Genomic DNA, 18,731 nt, shown 5'->3' on the forward strand with positions numbered 1-18,731 from the left:
ATTATTTTCACTATGTTTATTTTCGGAATCAGTGCTTCTTAATTCTAAAAGCCAGATAAGATTTTCACGTTTTTCATTACTGATTTTTAATTGTATAATAGTATTTTTTTACCGGCCAATTATTTGAAAACTGACCGGCTTTGTTATATTTATAACATTGTCTTTTACTTTTGTCAGAAAATTTTCTGTTTAGGTGGCGGCCTGTTTGTTTTGGCTAGGGTTTTCGGAATTTGTTTTCAGAGTAAAATTTGTTTGGTTTGAAATTATTTCTGTTTCTTGAGTAAAATTTATTGGGGGTAAATTTTCGTTTTGTATGATGATAATCAAATTCATTGTTTTTCTTTTTATGTCGGCGTGATGGAGGTAGAGGTGGTAGACCATATTGTTCACAAAAGTTGCCTAATTCATATTTGGCTGCTTTCTTATCTGATTTTACTTGAGAGTTTAATTTCATGTCTATGCACATTTTTAATCCTTCTTTTTGAATAACTGTAATAATATTTCCATAAGTAAATGTATCGTAATTAATGTGCCCTGTTTTATTACTCAGGACTTGTCTAATTTTGTGAGCAAATAGTTTGGGCAAGCCATTTGTGAATTTTTCTTTCCAGAAGGGTTGGTTACTATCATCTCTAAGCATAACTCTAGAAATGAAAACATCTTTATACCATTTAAAATCACTTAAGGTTGGACATCTGAGATTGCCAAGTTGATCATGGATTCTGTTGGTAATGTGACTAGGTGTGCCTATGAAATGTTGAATAATTGTGTAAAACAAAGTGTTGACAACATCAGAAATTCCCATCCTGATGTTTTCATCAAAGATTGGAAGTCCTTCCTCGTCATGTTTAACTGCTTGTTTAATGGCTACTCTAGAATCAGGTGTGAGATGTTTCTCCCACCAGGAATGAATAGCATTCCTGTGAATCCTGTGGAGAGGATGTCAATAATTTCAGGCTAACTAAAATTATGATTGGTGACATAGCCATTGGCCGCCATGGACATATGATGTAATTTATTTAATATTTCTTGTTCTGATAGATTATCAATGTTCCATTCGTATGTTTTATCGGAAGAGACAAAAAACTGATTACTGGGATATGTACCGGGTTGAATATCTAATGGCAGAGGACGTTCTATCTAGTTTTTGAAATTTTGTTTTTTTGGGTGAGCTATCCTATATATATATACAGATCCTATCCAAAGTCAGGCCTCGCTCTGAAATTAAAGTACGAGGTTAGAGTTTAGGGTCACTTTTCAGTCTCATATCCACATCTCGACCGTTCAGTTTTTAGGTATTAATGTATAGATCATCTCTGCAAAATTTAAGCCAAATTGATGATCTTTAAGGTATCTAACTCGCTTAAACCAATGAATGAACTGAATCTGTCCAACCTGAATCGTACTAGCTTTAAGGCAGTTATCAATACATTCGACATCAATTTGGCTGAAATTTTGCAGAGATGATCTATACATTAGTACCTAAAAAAACTGAACGGTCGAGATGTGGATATGAGACCGAAAAGTGACCCTAAACTCTAACATCACACTTTAATTTCAGGGCGAGGCCTCGCTCTGGATAAATGTTATATATTAGGTTATATATATAATATAACAATTTGAGAGGAATGAAAAAAATGGAGACAATCACAATTTGGTGTAATATAGTTGATGGTAGAAATAAAAAAATGTAATTTATTTCTTATGCAGATGATATAATTTTTACAACACATTTTGCTCAGCTCGAAGAAATGGAAAAGCATCTCTCTAGCTAGTTTCACCGCAAGCAATGTTTGTCTTACCGAAATAAGTGGCCCAATATCATATGGTCTAAATGCGTTCGTCTCGATCCCATTTGAAAGTGGGAAGTTCTGAGTTCCACTCACGAGTTTATATTGCATTAACAGTTCTATATAATAATTAAAGATAGATTTTACCGAAATAAGTTATACGACTTATCCCATTCATCTTTACTTTATTAGTTTATTAGCCCACACACTGATATTTCCGAAAATGATCAGACTCCAAGTTCAGCTTGCCTAATATTTTCATTTTGGTCATCTCCTCCCTTTGCTTCAAACTTGATATATTTGTACCACTTGGCACAAACTATATAGACCAGGAGATCAGCAGTAGTCAAAGCTGCTAAGAGAAAGTAAAACCTTTCCAGATGACCTTTGTTAAGGTTTCCAGGGATCCATCCACTCATATCATCCCTACTAGAAAACTTCATCACTATCGTAACCAGTAAACTACTCACATAGTTTCCAAGTGATATTGAAGTCATGCAAAGTGCACTACCAAAGCTCTTTAACCCATCAGGTGCTTGACTGTTGAAGAATTCAAGCTGACCCACGTACATGAACACTTCGGAAGCTCCGACGAGCACATATTGAGGAACTTGCCAAAATATGCTCAACGAACTTGAACTCTCACAATCGGTAGCGGCGCAATTTGTTCTTGCATATTTTAACCTAAAACACTCCACAACTCCTGCTGAGATCATAGCCATGATGGCAATGACAAGACCAATCCCCATTCTTTGAAGCTCGGTGAGTCCTTTTTTCCGTACGCTGGCAACGAGTGGGTCGAGAACTCGCCGGTAAATGAAGATAAAAGTTGCCACGCTGAGGATGTCGAAAGTTGACATGCTCGCTGGGGGAATGTGGAACTTGGAGATGGTGGTTTTCATTACAGCACCTTGTTCTACAAAGAGGGAGGCCATTTGTGTGAAAACAACTGAGTATAGTATTGTACATAGCCAAATTGGAAGTAATCTCAATACGCATTTAACTTCTTCTACTTGTGTCACTGTACAAAGGCGCCATGGATTTGGAGAACATCTGTCTATTTGGTTCAACTCGTCTGTGACGATTGCTGCCCTATCCAAGAACCTGTTTAATAACAAGCATGAATCTTGTTTAGAAATAGATCAAGAATTAATTAATCAAGATCCGCAGACCGGGACCTGAGGCGAGTCCCAAGAGACTGTTGCCTCAGACCCAAATATTTTGAATATTACGTTTTGTTTGCTATTTTATTGTTTGATTTTGAGTTTATTAATTTATTTCAGGAAAATTCTTATGGAAAAAAAAAGGAGGGAAAAAAAGAAAGAATGCATACTACCATTAGAGGGTTCAACTTTTAAAGTTCTTCGAAAATCTCTGGTTCGGCCCTGAAGATCCGACAACTATAATGGTTACTAAGTTTAAATTTCAATAGAACTTAAAAAATGTGAACTCACTTGATTCCTCGGGTGTGAAGTATTTTCCTACTCTGATTTTCAAAGCATTGTTTCCCATGTTCCTCATACAAATGGTCATCTCCATCTGACGTGATCTTCACCTTCCATTTTCTTGTTGCAGCAACCAGTACGTGACATAACCTAGAAAGCGGATTGCCCTGAGGCTTAAAATGCCTATACCTTGGAGTTCCGCAAAGAAACAAAATCAATGCCATGCCAGCAGAGCCTGTAGATGCCCAAAACCCTACAGTCCATAGTCCTTTATCCTCAAAATACCCTAATATTGTGTTAGAGAAGAGGGAACCAAGATTCAAAGCCAAGTAGAAATAGCTGAAGAAGGCAATTTTCGAGTGACCTTCTTTGAGGTCGTCCTCATCAAACTGGTCCGCTCCAAATGTAGCTATGTTAGGTTGGTAGCCGCCATTCCCTAGTGCAATGAGATATATGGAGAAGTAAAACATTGCGAATTCAAAATTCGAATGGTCTCCACATGGAGATTGCTCATCACCGCAACCTTTAGGCTTGAGCAGGAATAGGTACGTTGTTAGTGACAATAATGTCAAGCCCTGTAAAAGATATTAATTACATGAATATATACTAGAAAGACTTTTTGTATAAATAACGGTAACTGGATAATTCTGTGTACCAAAAGAAAAAAGAAAAAACCTATTTTTTACCAACACAGGAACCATATATTTGCTTAATTATATCATCTATATATGCTCATATCATCTATGGAGAAAATTTTATCGTAGACGAATTTATGATTAGGATTTTGATTGGTAATGAGAAACTTACAATGACAAAAATAACTTGAAAGATAGCACAAGTTTTGTATCTCCCCCAGTAAGAATCACTGAGAAAAGCCCCAAGAAGAGAGAACATGTAAACTGTTCCGGTCCATTTGCTGACATTGTTTGCAGCCTCAGCGTTGTCTTGTCCCAGTACCCTTGTCAAGAACAATACCAAGTTCACTCCTACTCCAAAGAATGCCAATGTTGCCAATCCTTGATTCACTAATATTAGAGAAAAAATATACTGTATATAAGTTTAATCAATAATGAAACATCAATTTGACCAGAGAAAGAAAACTATATGAAACATATAACGATACGATATACCATAATGAATTATGGTTTAGAATATTATCATAATGTTAAGGAACAAATAATTGATCTTTGAATATGTGATTAGCCTTGTTTATTTTGTGAAACATGTGAGATCTATCCATCTAAAATAAAAAATAAAATAAAAATTAAACTTCACGCTGATGATGGAGAAAAGAATCCAAACTACTATTCCAACTTTTGACAATAGAGACTCATTGAGACCCAAATTTGCAGGTTTAATTAGTACAGACGTGGCTTTTGGTACAATCACATAAAGCATGTCGAGATTAAATAGATAAATTCATGTTGTAATTAGTTTATCTATATACATGGAGCTTAATTAGCTAGGGTTAATTATGTACCTAATATGAGAATTGCAGCAACCCAAGAACCAGTTCTCCCTCGGATTGCAGGGCGGCCATTCCAATCAACGGCTCCATCCATTGTCGTACAAGTTTCTGTCATCGTTTGGTTTTTTTCTTCTTCATAGCCCTGAAATAATTAATATTGATTAAAGTTTTTATTTATAAGTAGTACATCTAGCAATTAATGACTAGATGCGCGCATTGCCCTACTACAGGTAAATGGCAGTTTTAATAAACACATTCATGACAAACCCTAGTATGGAAATGAGTACAAATGGGGACAGTAAAGAAGAAAAAAAATCGATCATCACAAACCTGCTGGTCTTTGAAAGTATCTAAGCCGGCCATTGCTATCTATATAGCTGATTGAAGGGACCTCAGAAGAACTAGCTAGCTCTAGCTTAGTAGCGCCACCCAGAAAAGTTGTAGTGTGATATAAGTACTCAAGAGGAAAGAAGCGCTAACTAGACAAGATGGGTGTTTGCTTTGAGTTGAGGGGAGTGGGAGCAGGGATAGTTGGGTATATATAGAGGGTGGCCAAATTTGAAGAACGGCTGTGATTGTTACATGTACTGTGCTGTGAGCACACGTGTAAGAAAGATGAAGATAAAGGAAAACCCTACGCAGGTTGATTTCACAGGAAAAGTGAGCAAGTAATTAATTAGGTACGTGGTGAGAAGGATATGTGTAGGAAGAAGCTATCAAACATACTTATTGAGAGAGAAACGTGAAATTGTTGGATACAGTCATCCACAGCAAACCATATTGATATCCTTATCGATCTGTGTCGACGTGTGAAGACATTGAATTTGTCGGCTGTGAATCGATTTGGCTGATCTGTCATGATATCGACATGTTTGAAACAGATTCATCTTTTAAATTTCTACGAACCATTTTCTCTGCTGTTGTTGAACTTGATTTCTGCACGACTTCTTTGTGGTTTTAGAATTTGTTTCTTTCTGTGAAGTGCCAACAAATTAAGGGAAATTCTAGTGTAGTGGTGGGTATCTCATACCCACATTTACAAAAGTGAGAACAAATTTTGTTGTCAAAGTTGTAATTTGAGTCCTACTTTGTGTAATTTTAGTTCTAATAATGGTAATTACACCTCTTACGACATTTTACAAGTTTTTGAACAAATTTGTTGTCAATGTTGTAATCTTAGTTCTAATAATGGTAATTACACCTCTTACGACATTTTTACAAGCTTTTGAACAAATTCGTTGTCAATGTTGTAATTTTTGTTTAATTATATGTAAATAGTGTAAATGAATATGGTAACTTTTGTTCTCAATGTTGTAATTTTGATTCAAATACTTGTAAATTTTTGTTCAAATAATTGTAAATGAGGGTATCTCATACCCACCAGTACACTAGCTTGTCTCACAAATTAAATGCAGCGCTTGTCCACTTTATCTGGGATGCTTTTGGGGACTTAGACTTAACATCATCGAAACCTTTTCTTTAGATTGATGGATATAGCAGCCCTTTATGGTCAGTTTGTATGACAATATATACAGTAGTAGCGACTGGTTACCTTGTTACTATTAGTGTAAATGTCAATTAATACCATTACATATGAAGTGATAAATGTTCCGAGAGCTAAAAATTTTGGACACGAGAAAGTTAAACAAACTCTTTTTAGTTCGACAATAACTAGTCATCCACTAATCGAACTCACCTCAAAACTACTCACTCACGAAAACGAGATAGCTTTATTTTTCTTGCAGATTTGAGTCAAAGTTTTTAACGGCAGCGGGGCTGATGAAGCACTGAAACAAAGACCAAATGGTCATTTCATTGGACCCCTTTATGTTGCTAATTGACCAGACATGCTTGCAACACAAATATGTGTGGCAGATTCATGAATTTAATACATGGCCACAAAAGCAGCAGTCATGCAGCACTTAAATGAGGACTATCTTGAACAAAACTATCTAGATATGATTACAATTTGCAAGCTGATTAATATATTAATCGTTTGAATGCATAAACAAATGAAAGATTAATGTTCAGCTAACAATTTCTTAGTTCTGCTTTCCGGGCCTTTAGCCTCCATTGTACACCGTACCAGAAGAAGAAAAACTAAATTTCTTAGGTGTAAAGAAGAGGAAATTTATGCTAAATATTGCCTAATGATCAAGACTAGTACTGCTCTTTGGTGGCGGTAGGTAAAGTGGAGTGACATACTAGAGCTTAAAGTGGAGAGTAGCTATCAGCCTAGCAACTAGATAAAGCGTCATGTTTGAAAATTTTCTGAAGAGGAGCCAGCCAACCGGCACTAGCTAATTGTCTTATTTAGTTAAAAGCATTTGGACACATTCTCTAGTTTTAGTGCTAGATTTTCCAAACCCCAATTTACTTTTGGACTTCTTTAACTAGGCTTAGTGGCATATAACTTACTGACATATTGCACTTATTCCGGCCATCATCGATAGTAAAATCGACTTCAACCTCATTCTTCCTGAGTCTACAAATTAAAAGAAATATATCAAATAATACCATGTTTACGGCAGACGGAGCATTTGTTATTCGAAAGCGGAAGGTTTGAGAATAACAGTCTAATTTGCTATATGTAGCTGTAGGTGAAGCAGTTAATTTCTTCATCAATTAATTGGTGTTTGAAGGCTTAGCTAGCTTTTGGCTCTATTATGTATGAAACTGATTACCTTTTCACTTAATATATGAAAACAACTTATATGGTCACATTAAACTTCAATGGCTCTATTCATAAGCTAGCTGGTCATCAAATTAAGTTTGGCAGCTAGGCCATTTTCAATTTTTCATCGTCTTAATTATTTTTTGGAATTGTTGCTTTCGATCGAAACTACCTGCTGACACAATCAAAAACGAGATATTTCTTGGTCTCAGGCATCGACTTTTCTTCGATCAGCCTACATAGTTAAGCTGAAATAAAAGTCCAAGTCCATTGATAATATCATTTCATGGTTTCGTCTCCAATAAATAGGCCTTGTTTTTATGAGCTATTCCAAGTTTTTCAGGAAATTAGCCTTTTAAAACTTATACGTCAGGCAATTACAATTGAACTAATCTAACAATCTAATATATTAATTTTCTATATTAAAGTAAGCTATACTTGCCTTCGGAGCAAGGCAAAAAGGCTAATTTCACATATCCAAGCATTTTTAAGACATGGGAATGGTCTAAGTGTTATTATTTTTTCAGTTTATATATGATGTATATTTAGATTTTTCTAAACATTCACGACAATCGAAGGAAGTGTTTTTATCATGCTTGAAGCGAAAGTTAACGCATGCTCAATTTTCTCACAATAAGTTAGCAACATTTGATGCATATAGGTCAACATGAGTCACTTTCATGCAAAATTTTCAATATAGCTGTCTCATCGATCCAGCTGTGAATGGGCGTTAGACTTGGAGCCCATATCCGCTTTGAAAATAAGAGGACCTGAAAAGCAAGTGCTCCTATATACTCAATTCACGCACGACTCATTGTTTGTCCAATTGTCCATCATATTGCTTATCACTTTTACAGCATGATAAACCATTTGATAATTGATTCATGAATGAGTAATTGATACATGAATAAGCAGGGGCATTTATATAATAAAATATAAAGATAAATTTTATTTTACCTCTTTGATCTTTAGACTTTAAATTATTTGTGGCCCTGCACTTTTAATTTCATCACGGGTGTCCATATACTTACAAATTTCAATCAATCTTGTCTAATCGTTGGCTTTCTTCCCAACTTTTGTGTGATGTATTTTGAAATTGTAGTAAGATATAATATAATTTTGCATGCCACAATAGTGAATCATCATCATACATTAGACCTACATTTTTAATTTTACAAAATATTTGACAAAAAAATTAATGATTGGACATGATTGATTAAATTAGAGAGCACATGAGATGAAATTAAAAGTATAGGGTTAATACAACTGATTTAACGTGTAAAGGTTAGAGAGGTAAAATGAAATTAGCTCTAAATATAATATGTATACACGATGATAATATATACAGTATGCCCATATCATGATCTCAAGGGGCAAAAACTGCATCATCAGCATCCTGTAATCTCGATCGGAACCTCCTCTTTCGATCGGCTTAAGCAAATTGTGGAATGGTTAGAGTTTTGATGATGAAGATGTTCATTTTGTTGTCCTATGCATGTGTACTTGGCATGATATGGTTGAACACGAGCAGGTTGCATGTGGAACCATCACCGCCCAAGTATGTAGATCGATAAAGTTTTGTCATCTCGGGTTGAATTGGAGACAGAATTTGTTGCTGCCTAGCCTATATGGAGAAAGGTGAGGTAGCAATGCATGATGATGATCGTTCTGGTGAGTTTTGTCCAAAAGCTTGGAGAAAATTCACAAGGTTGTCAAACAATAAAAATCTAAATCTCATCATTTAGTATCAAGTGCATGGTCATTAATTATCATGCTCAAATAGGATACCTACGGTGAAAGTATATCTTTGAATCTTTGATACGGGCCTAGCTACTGCTTCATTCTTTTTTGTCGTAAGGAGTTTTCATTTTCATGTCTCCCCTCTCTATTTGAACATTTTTCTTCTTTTTTCTAATAAATCTTGAATTTAGCTTAAAAATACAACCGAGTATCTTAGTCTTTTGTTTTGTTTTTTTTTTTCCTTTTTTGACATAAGACAATTTCACATAAAAGTAACCTAATAGAGTAATATCTGCAGAGCACGTCTCTCACGCTAATTATATATATGTGAGTACGTCTAGCTCTTACGCTAATTATATATACGTTTTGCTGCTCACATGTAATTTGCATGTTTGCTATTCCTGTTATTTTGGGTTTTTTTTGGGGGGGGGGGGGGTATAAATGTCAAATTTTATTAAAATTGTTGGTCTGAGGGTGAATAGAAAAGTCACATTGAAGCCAGGTTGCAAATTTAATGGAAAATTTTCCATTAAGCGCTGGCCCAAACAAAGTCATCACCACCATCAAAACAATGGATAGTGTTTGGCTCCAGTTTTTCTTGAGCTGGTTAACAGTCTCTTTTCTTGCGTGGGCGTGCCAGCACCGTTCGGGTGCGGTTGTCGGGGGTGTCCCTTGACCTGACTTCTTTTCAGCGATTGTGGACAAGGAGAGCACCAACCTCGTCGCAGTATTCTTTGTGCCTCGTGGTGAGGACTTTTGCTAAGCTTCTTCGAAATTGCACAATTGATACTCGACGTCGTAGATCGAGCAGAGCGAAAATCACTGGGAAGTGGGGAGAACTTGCTAAAGCGTGACTTTAGCTTTGCTGGTTTGCGAGGGCATTACCCTTGCTTGGCTGGTTCCGTAACCGTTGTGGTCGCGGTACTACAGTCGGCTCCCGAGGAGACTAGGACCGAAGCACGTTGACAGAGGGTTTGGTGGCACTGACAGTCGGCTCCTGAGGATTCTGGGACTGGAGTGTGATCACCGGTAAGAGAAAGAGAGGGGTTCTCCGGAGAGACTTGAGTAGTCGTAGATGAATTGTGTGTTTTGTTACTTCATCGTAGCCTCTATATATAGGCTGCAATACCATAGTGGTTGGCCTTAAACAAATCATGATGGAGCACTTAATGGGATTATGGAGCACTTATTAGGATTATGGAGTACTTATGGGATTATGGAGCACTTATTAGGATTATGGTGGGTTAAGCACTTAAGCCCTAATGGAGATGAGCTTAACCATTTTGGGTTCAAACAGATAGGAATACTCGTAATAGTCTTACCACATCATTATCAAGATACGAAGAAAATTTATAAACATTCCAATGTCCATTACCAATATAGAGAGAGAGAAGACTGGTGGTAATGACGTTGGATGGAGAGAGAGAAGAGAGAGGCAACGTATTGATAAAATAAGACAAAATGAAATTAAACACATGTCATGTCTTCATTGGTATTGGGCAGCCAAGACTGACCATGGCTGGTCAGGCAAGTATCTTCCCTTTCTAATATGCAAGGACTCAACATAGAAATGTACCCATCTCCTCAATTTTTAAATTAAACCACCACCACGTGGTGCACAGAAGTTTAAATGCTTTCACATAGACGCCATACCCAATCTTCATCTGGTACAATTTACACACATATGCACTTGATTAATGGCTTTACTTCAGAAGCCTAAAGGTGTATTTTATGTTGAGTTTCATATATTGCCGTACATATGCTTGGGCTCTACACCTCGCTCCATGTGAATGCACATTTTGCCATTCAAAATGATAGTGAGTTCCAGTTCAAACCAAATCTGGTCATTCTAGACCAATATTTGTATCACTATGCGCAAATATAGTTATGCATAACTCTCTATAGAGGCTCGATCCAATGCCTACAAGCCCTATTTTATTACAAATATCTCCTTAATTTTTATTACAAAGCGCTGATTGCTTACTTATTTTTGAGGAGGTATACTTACCCAATCGGACATATTCTTATATGAACAAGCTCAAGCAGACTATTGATGATCATTTGTCAATCACATGGAGCATCATACTTGGACAACTCCAACATGATTCGGGTATTCACACCACTTCCGATTCACACCACTTGAGATAATCTCATACTTTACTTGCTTCAATAGCGATTACTATAATCCAAGCATGCCTACAAAATGTGATAATTCTAGTAGTATATTTACCATGCCTAAATGTTGATTTTAGGCTCATACTTTACTTGCTTCAATAGCGATTACTATAATCCAAGCATGCCTACAAAATGTGATAATTCTAGTAGTATATTTACCATGCCTAAATGTTGATACCATGCTTCAAATGTCTCCATGATTATTAAACCTGCCTACAAATTAGCATCTTCACTATAGATACATGTGTAACACATGCCATGCTTTTATCTTGATTACAATACTACATGTATACGTGCGATACTCACTTCGAAAACTGTGACATCCATAGATATTTGTTATCATTATGAACTTAGACTTGTTTGGATTAGGACTCACTTGGGTATCGAGCATAGCCACACTATTGCTTGGGTCACGCAAACATGCTCAACGCCTAATAGTCATGCCTCACGGTCACGCCTAACAGTCACGCCTAACAGTCACGTCTCTCGGCTACACCTAAACAACTACACCTAATGGCTACACCTAATGACTCCAGCTCTCGGCTACACCTCACAGCACTATAACTTATCGGTGACCCACCGTTATTATGATTCTCTTTCATACTCATTGCATCCCTTATAGTAACCCCTTTTGACATTGCACGCCAATAACTTAGTAATTCGGCAATGACCAAAGTCAGTTTTAAGTATTCTCCATACCGTGGGTGTCACACCCCGATTTTTTTAAACACAATTAAAAATCAATATAATCCTAGAATTATACATGCGTGATGGTTCAGCCATCAATATACAATATACCTAAATTTTTTTTTCCTTTTAAACCAAGTACAAACTGATACCCTGAACCCATAATGTCAATATAGACCCGCTCCGTAGAGTCATATATTACACAAGTTTATGAATTAAGTTGCCACAACAAAATAATAAGTAAATTCTCCTCAGAGCTTACTATATAGCGGAAGTCTTAACAACGGTAAAGTCACAAAATTAGTTTCCTACCGTAAAGTTGCAATTATCAGATCTCTGCTTCAGCCACGATTACCCTGACCTACAGGATTAACCCCTACACCATTGAATAGTGCACCGGGTTGTCACACACAACAAACCCGATAAGCTTATAAAAGCTTGTATGAGTAAACTCAAATACAAAAACCCACACAACTCAAGAAAACAAAAAACTCATTCTTTTCCCAAAAGAAATAACACAAATCACATCGTGACAAAATCATATAAAATGTTATCCAACACTTAAATTTGAAAATCAGGACCACCCCTAGTCAATAGCTAGAACTCAAAGAAGCAACTCACATAAGCAACACACGCAATGAATCCTTCCAACACTCAACACCTTTTCCCAAAAGGACAATACAACAAGTCACTCCATGACAAATCATATAAATTGTTGCCTCAACAATTAAATATGGAAAACAAGTCCACTCTGGACAATAAAAGAAAGAATACCCTGAGACTCCCTTTTAAAATACATACTCATAAGTCTCAAATAACTCCCAGCTACCCCCCCCCCCCTCCGGGCGCGAGATACAATGGCAACAGACTAGAGCTCTAACTGATCGTAACCACTCACCCGGCCAAAGGTGTGATGTCCCGATATATTTGCCTAAGGTCACTCCCAGCGACCTCGGATCCTCAGGTCACCCGACCTTTAGACGTCCAAAACATTTAAAAGCAGTCACTCATGACCAAAATGTTACTCAATTCTCAAAGGAGACATCACAATCTGTGACCCCTAATCCTCATACCCCAGGTCGTCAGTTCAAAACATTAAGCAAGTCGCTCTGGACTCAAAATGTTAAAGCAATTCTCAAAGGAGATGTCACTACCCGTGATCTCCAAATCCGGAGACCTCTGATTGTCGGATTCAAAACATTAAAGTCTCGTTAAAGCAACTCAAGCTAAAATCAAGAAATTACCCATTCACGTAAGGAAGAAACTCACACCAAATCTTGATACTTTTCAAACAATAGAAAATTTTCAATTCCTAATACATTGTCTCCCGAAAAGTCACGTCTCAAAACAATAAAATGAAACCCATCATACATACTATTTAAATCATATATATATATATATATATATATATATATATATATATATATCATTCACTTAGGAATGCCACTAATACCAACTATAGTTTGTAGCTAAATAAATAAATAACTCCCAAAATGATAAGGTAACTCTGTTTGTAAATGAACATTGTGAGATCACTCACCTCTGAATCTCGATGCTTCTTCTTACAGAATCAAGATAACAAAATCACAGAATATCTGTCCAAGAAAACTTTGTCAAGTATCTACACATACGGTCTCATCTCAGTACACGAAACACAAAGCGGTTAAAGTTCAAACCCCTCTTTGAACTAAAACATGAAAGTAACGCCAATTGAGGCGAAACTTCATCCGAGACCATCCAAAGTCTCAGGAATACTTCTAGGATCGATATGTAAGAACGACAAGTCGATCCAACAGTCAGATCCCCACAGATTGAAAACTGAGCAAATTGAAATGGCTAAAAAACCCTAACATGCTCATACAATCTCCAAATGCTACAAACCATATATCAAAATGATCACATCAACGAGTAGATGATATTGGTGAAAGAACCTGCCCCAACTATGGCCGATTGCACCGCCACAGGCGTCTGTACGTGACCCCACTCGCTGTGTGCCAAACTCCAAACCAACAAGATCCAATCGCCCAAAATGGAGTTTACACAACGAGGATCAACTTTAATACCTAGGACTTGAACCAATTAGGCCTAGATCGCTGCCGTAAGTCAAAAACCATTGTTCACTGTGAGTTGAAGCTCTTCCAGTGTAAATCATTCAACAACACCACCTAGGATCGAAAGAGGATGTTGCCATGAGTAAAACGAGACCAATTTTGTGCTTAGTCGTAGCCGGATGAGAGAATTCCGGCCGGGTTAGTCCCCGTTGATCCTTGCCGCTTCGATCTGCCGTGGTGGATGCGAATTAGAGCGAGCCGCCACCGCAGTGAGGATGAGCAAGTGACAGCGAGTCGATCTAGGTTGGTTTCACCGTTGGGGATCGCCGAAAAATGAAACGCCAGCCGGGTCGGTAATCCGGGTCCTGGTCAGGTCTGGGTTTTGAGAAGAGAGAACAGAGAGAAGGAAAATTCTGGAAACCTTCCGAAAAGGGAAACTCCGGAATTTTTGGGGTTTTTTTCCTATTTATACACAAATTTTTGAAAATGAAAATAACTTAAGCTGACCATAACTTTCTCATAAAAACTTCGAATGACGTGTGTCACATGTCTGTGAACTCATGTCGACGCGCTCTATAACTTTCGTGAAGGAATTTTTTATAGAAACTCAACGAACAAAAAATCAACTCCTTGACCCCTCAAAAATAAAACGTTTTGAGTAATTATTCCTCCGAAACACTTCCACTCCATCCCCGAACCACAAAATCATTCTAGCAATCAACTTAATAATTTTCAGAAAATCATCAAAAATTAATAATGAATTTTCCAGACATCACAATGGGGGACTTGTACATACTACCCTCCATGCCTCAATGGCATCTACTAGCCAAGTGTACTTGCCATGCTTCAGCGGCGTACTCTGACAAGACCCGCCCCGGATTTCACCCCGAAATCCGAAGTGGCCCTGCGGGACCCACCTTAGAAGAAATTCTACCAAAAATTTGGCGGAACTTCCCCTAAAAGTATGCTACCCAAAACCTGTAGGAAAACATTTACACTTCTAAATCACTCATTCTTATTCTCCTGGAGCCATCTGCTCCCCTAAACACAACTCCAATTTCACAAATACCAATCTCAACCCAAAAACAATATTAATTCCACAGGTTATCAGAGCAATACTAATCCACTAGGTAACAAAGAAAACAGAAATAGAATGAATACGCGGAAGCAATGCTATTGGCTATGCCTCGACTCCATGTACGCCCGACCTCAACTAACCTAGCCTACAAACTGGGCATTTAAAACCGAAAGGCCCAGGGGAAAGTAGACGAAAAAAACACGTTAATGTGAGTGGACAAAAATAAATAATTAAGATGATTTAAATGAAGCAAACTTAAATACTTTCCCACTTATTTAAATTTATAAAACTTCGATGCATGCCACGTTTGTAAAACTTTATTTCTTAAAATCAGGAAACTGGAAACTGTAAATCAAACCCGCTGAGTATCGTATCATCGGACTAGACCCCGCTAGCCCATAAATAATATAAAAGTAGGGGAAGAAGGTAGCCATATGAATGAGCCTCCCAGGCTAAAGTACTCCCATATACTCCCGTTATATACCCACACGCCACTAAGTGTAGCGATTAGGATACTGGGCTTCAGCATTACTGTCACAAAGACAGTAACCAGCGCCACAAAGGCGGACGGGCTTCGGTGATCCCATCACCTCGCCATAAAGGCGGATGAATCAATGCTAGCAATGATAATAGTCACCCAAAGTATGGCAAAAGAAAATCCGAAAACCACATAAATCCATAAAGCTTCCCCAACTCTCGCAATGAATTTCCAACGACGTGTCCCACACGCCAAGAGTATCTCAAATCAATAGCAAAAATGCGAAAAATAATAATAAATCATAATTTCCATAAATCGAAACAAAACCAATTCCAAAATCATCATCAAGGCATTCCCAATGCCAAATCCGAAAGTCGATAAATAAATAAGAAATATAACTCTATCGAAATCCCATTTCGAAAATCCTTTAAAAATCTCAAATCGACGAATAGAAATATAATATGAAATTCCAGAAATCACCTCAGAAAATAATTCATCGAAAATCAACATAAATTATAAATTCGAATCCTAGCATAACAAAATAATATCCGCAAGTCATAATCGAGATAAATCGTAATCAATCTCTGAAAATCATTAGTGAAAGCAAATCCACGAGATAAACCGAAATCAAATTCCGAAATCAATTCATATGCTCGACAAGTAATTTGTTAATTAAATAAAGCATTAATTCAAGAAAATAAGCGCATGCATCATTATTTAAAATAAAATTCCACTCACAGTACTATTTAGGCGATCACGCGTACGAGTTCCTTCGTCGAGCAATGGCTCGGTACGACGCCAATTTGTTAATTAAATAAAGCATTAATTCAAGAAAATAAGCGCATGCATCATTATTTAAAATAAAATTCCACTCACAGTACTATTTAGGCGATCACGCGTACGAGTTCCTTCGTCGAGCAATGGCTCGGTACGACGCCCTGTACATAAATATAATTCGTGAATAACTATTCTAATTAAATACGATTCTCAAAATCGAATCCTCATAAATCATCTCTCCAATTCTTCTCGGATTCAACCCACATTCTACCACTAATACCAATTCGTTATCTTAAAGGTTCCAAGTCAGAACCGAGAGATATCTGACGGTCGGATTCTCATAATTCGATAATCGAAACCCTAAACTTCAAAAATTCATAATTAATTCCAAGCTTCTCCAAAATTCACCAAATTTCATATACAGGCTCTAAAACAATTATAGGATTTAATGGACTAAAACCTGAAGTCAAATGGCAGCCGGAGGCGCCGCCACGCGCCTGCTACAGTGGCGGCGCGTGGGATTCACGTGCCGCCTCCACCAGCTCCGATGGCTGCCAAATTTTGGCAGCAACACCTACTCATCAAACCTAACATTTTTCTCAACTACAACAAGTTCTAATTTTACCTTGAAGAGTTCCAATTCGAAAGGTGAAAATTTTCCAGAAAATTCAAAGCCCTAGGATCGGGTTTTGATCGATTCTCCCTCTACACTTAAAATCGTGGCTCAAGGCTAGGGGGAAAATGATCCTTGGCGAAAACCGCACCTTCGACGCCGGTTTGGTGGCTGGAGACGGTCGGAACCGCCGGAAATCGACGAAAGTTCCGATTTGCTACAGTGGGCTTCACGGCTCAAATCCGAGCTCCTCCGGCCGAGCCACCGCAAAACACCACCACAGGCATGACAAGGAGGGGGAGGCGAGCTTGCCGGTGCCCGAATTCCGTCGTGGGTCGGCCAGAGAAGGGAGAAATCGGAGGAAGAAGAAACCGGACCGAAGAGGAAGAAAGGGTCGGGGGAGAGGAGAGAGAAAAGCCGGTAAGTTTCCAAAAATGGAAACTTACCACAGTAACTCGACTATTTATAGATAAATTATCATAAACAGTAACTTTTACATTTTCGCTTATAACTTTCACTTACGAACTCCGATTTTTACGTACCACATATGCACGCGCTCGGTTTAACGTCCTCTACAAATTTCATGCAGAACATTTTCTCAAATTTTGACCCGAACAAAAAGTCATCTTTTAGGGCCACTAAAAGTTCTGAAACAGAGTAAAAGGTGAAAGTGGTTGTCGTTTACCGTCCAAATGACTAGTAAACGGATAAATTAAGATACGGGACGTTACATACTCGCCATGCCTCAGTGGTACATACTCGCCATGTTTCAATGGTATATTATATGTTTCAGCAGTATCTTATCTATGCTTCAGTGTATATTATCCATGTTTCAGCAGCGAACTCGCCATATTTCAGCGGTATATTATCTATGCTTCAGCGGTTTAGTATCCATGCTTCAACGATATATTATCCATGCTTCAGCGGTATATTACCTATATTTCAGCGGTATATTATCTATGGTTCAGCGGTATATTATCTATGGTTCAACGATATATTATCTATGTTTCAGTGGTATATTACCTATGCTTCAGCGGGTATATTATTTATGCTTTAGCGATATCTTATCTATGCTTTAGCAGTATATTATCTATGCTTCAACGATATATTATCCATGCTTAAGCGGTATCTTATCCATGTTTCAGCGGTATACTTGCTATGTTTCAATGGCGTACTCTATATGTTTCAGCGATAAACTCGATCGCCATATTTCAGCAGTATACTCGCCATGTTTCAGTGGCATAATTGCCATGTTTCAATAGTGTATTGGCCATGCCCGAGCGGCATATATTCGCCATGCCTCAGCGGCATATACTCGCCAGGCCTCAATGGCACATACTCACTACGCCTCAGCGGCATATACTTGCCAAAGGCATGGGTACGTTGTATAGCAAACCCTCAGTAATGCCAAAGGCATGGTTACATTGACATAACTTAAGCGCTATCCCAGCAAACACCAAAATATCGTCAAAGGCATGGGTACGTTGTATAGCAAATCCTTAGTATTGTCGAAGGCAAATTTACGCTAACATAGCTTAAGCGTTATCCCAGCAAACACCAAAGTATTGCGAAAGGCATGGTTATGTTGACATAGCTTAACGTTATCCTAGCAAACCTTTAGTATTGCCAAAGGCATGGTTATGCTGACATAGGTTAGTGCTATCCCAGCAAACACGAAATATCGCCACAGGCATGGTTATGTTGACATAGCTTTAGCGCTATCCCAGCAATAAATCCTTAGTATTGCCAAAGACA

The 18,731-nt window shown here is 37.7% G+C and overlaps 1 protein-coding gene across 1 annotated transcript; it reads right to left on the reverse strand.

Moving 5' to 3' along the window:
* Window positions 1–1,672: 1,672 nt before the first annotated feature.
* LOC133718604 (protein NRT1/ PTR FAMILY 7.2-like) lies at window positions 1,673–5,224 on the reverse strand. The gene is made up of 5 exons (XM_062145471.1): window positions 5,034–5,224; window positions 4,716–4,845; window positions 4,043–4,260; window positions 3,245–3,810; window positions 1,673–2,894 (listed from the first exon to the last, which is right to left on the reverse strand). The coding sequence occupies exons 1-5, from the start codon at window positions 5,064–5,066 to the stop codon at window positions 2,018–2,020; spliced, it is 1,824 nt and encodes a 607-aa protein (XP_062001455.1). The 5' UTR covers window positions 5,067–5,224; the 3' UTR covers window positions 1,673–2,017.
* Between the last annotated feature and the right edge of the window lie 13,507 nt (window positions 5,225–18,731).

The sequence above is a fragment of the Rosa rugosa genome, chromosome 6, assembly GCF_958449725.1.
Source record: "Rosa rugosa chromosome 6, drRosRugo1.1, whole genome shotgun sequence".
NCBI classification, from domain to species: domain Eukaryota; kingdom Viridiplantae; phylum Streptophyta; class Magnoliopsida; order Rosales; family Rosaceae; genus Rosa; species Rosa rugosa.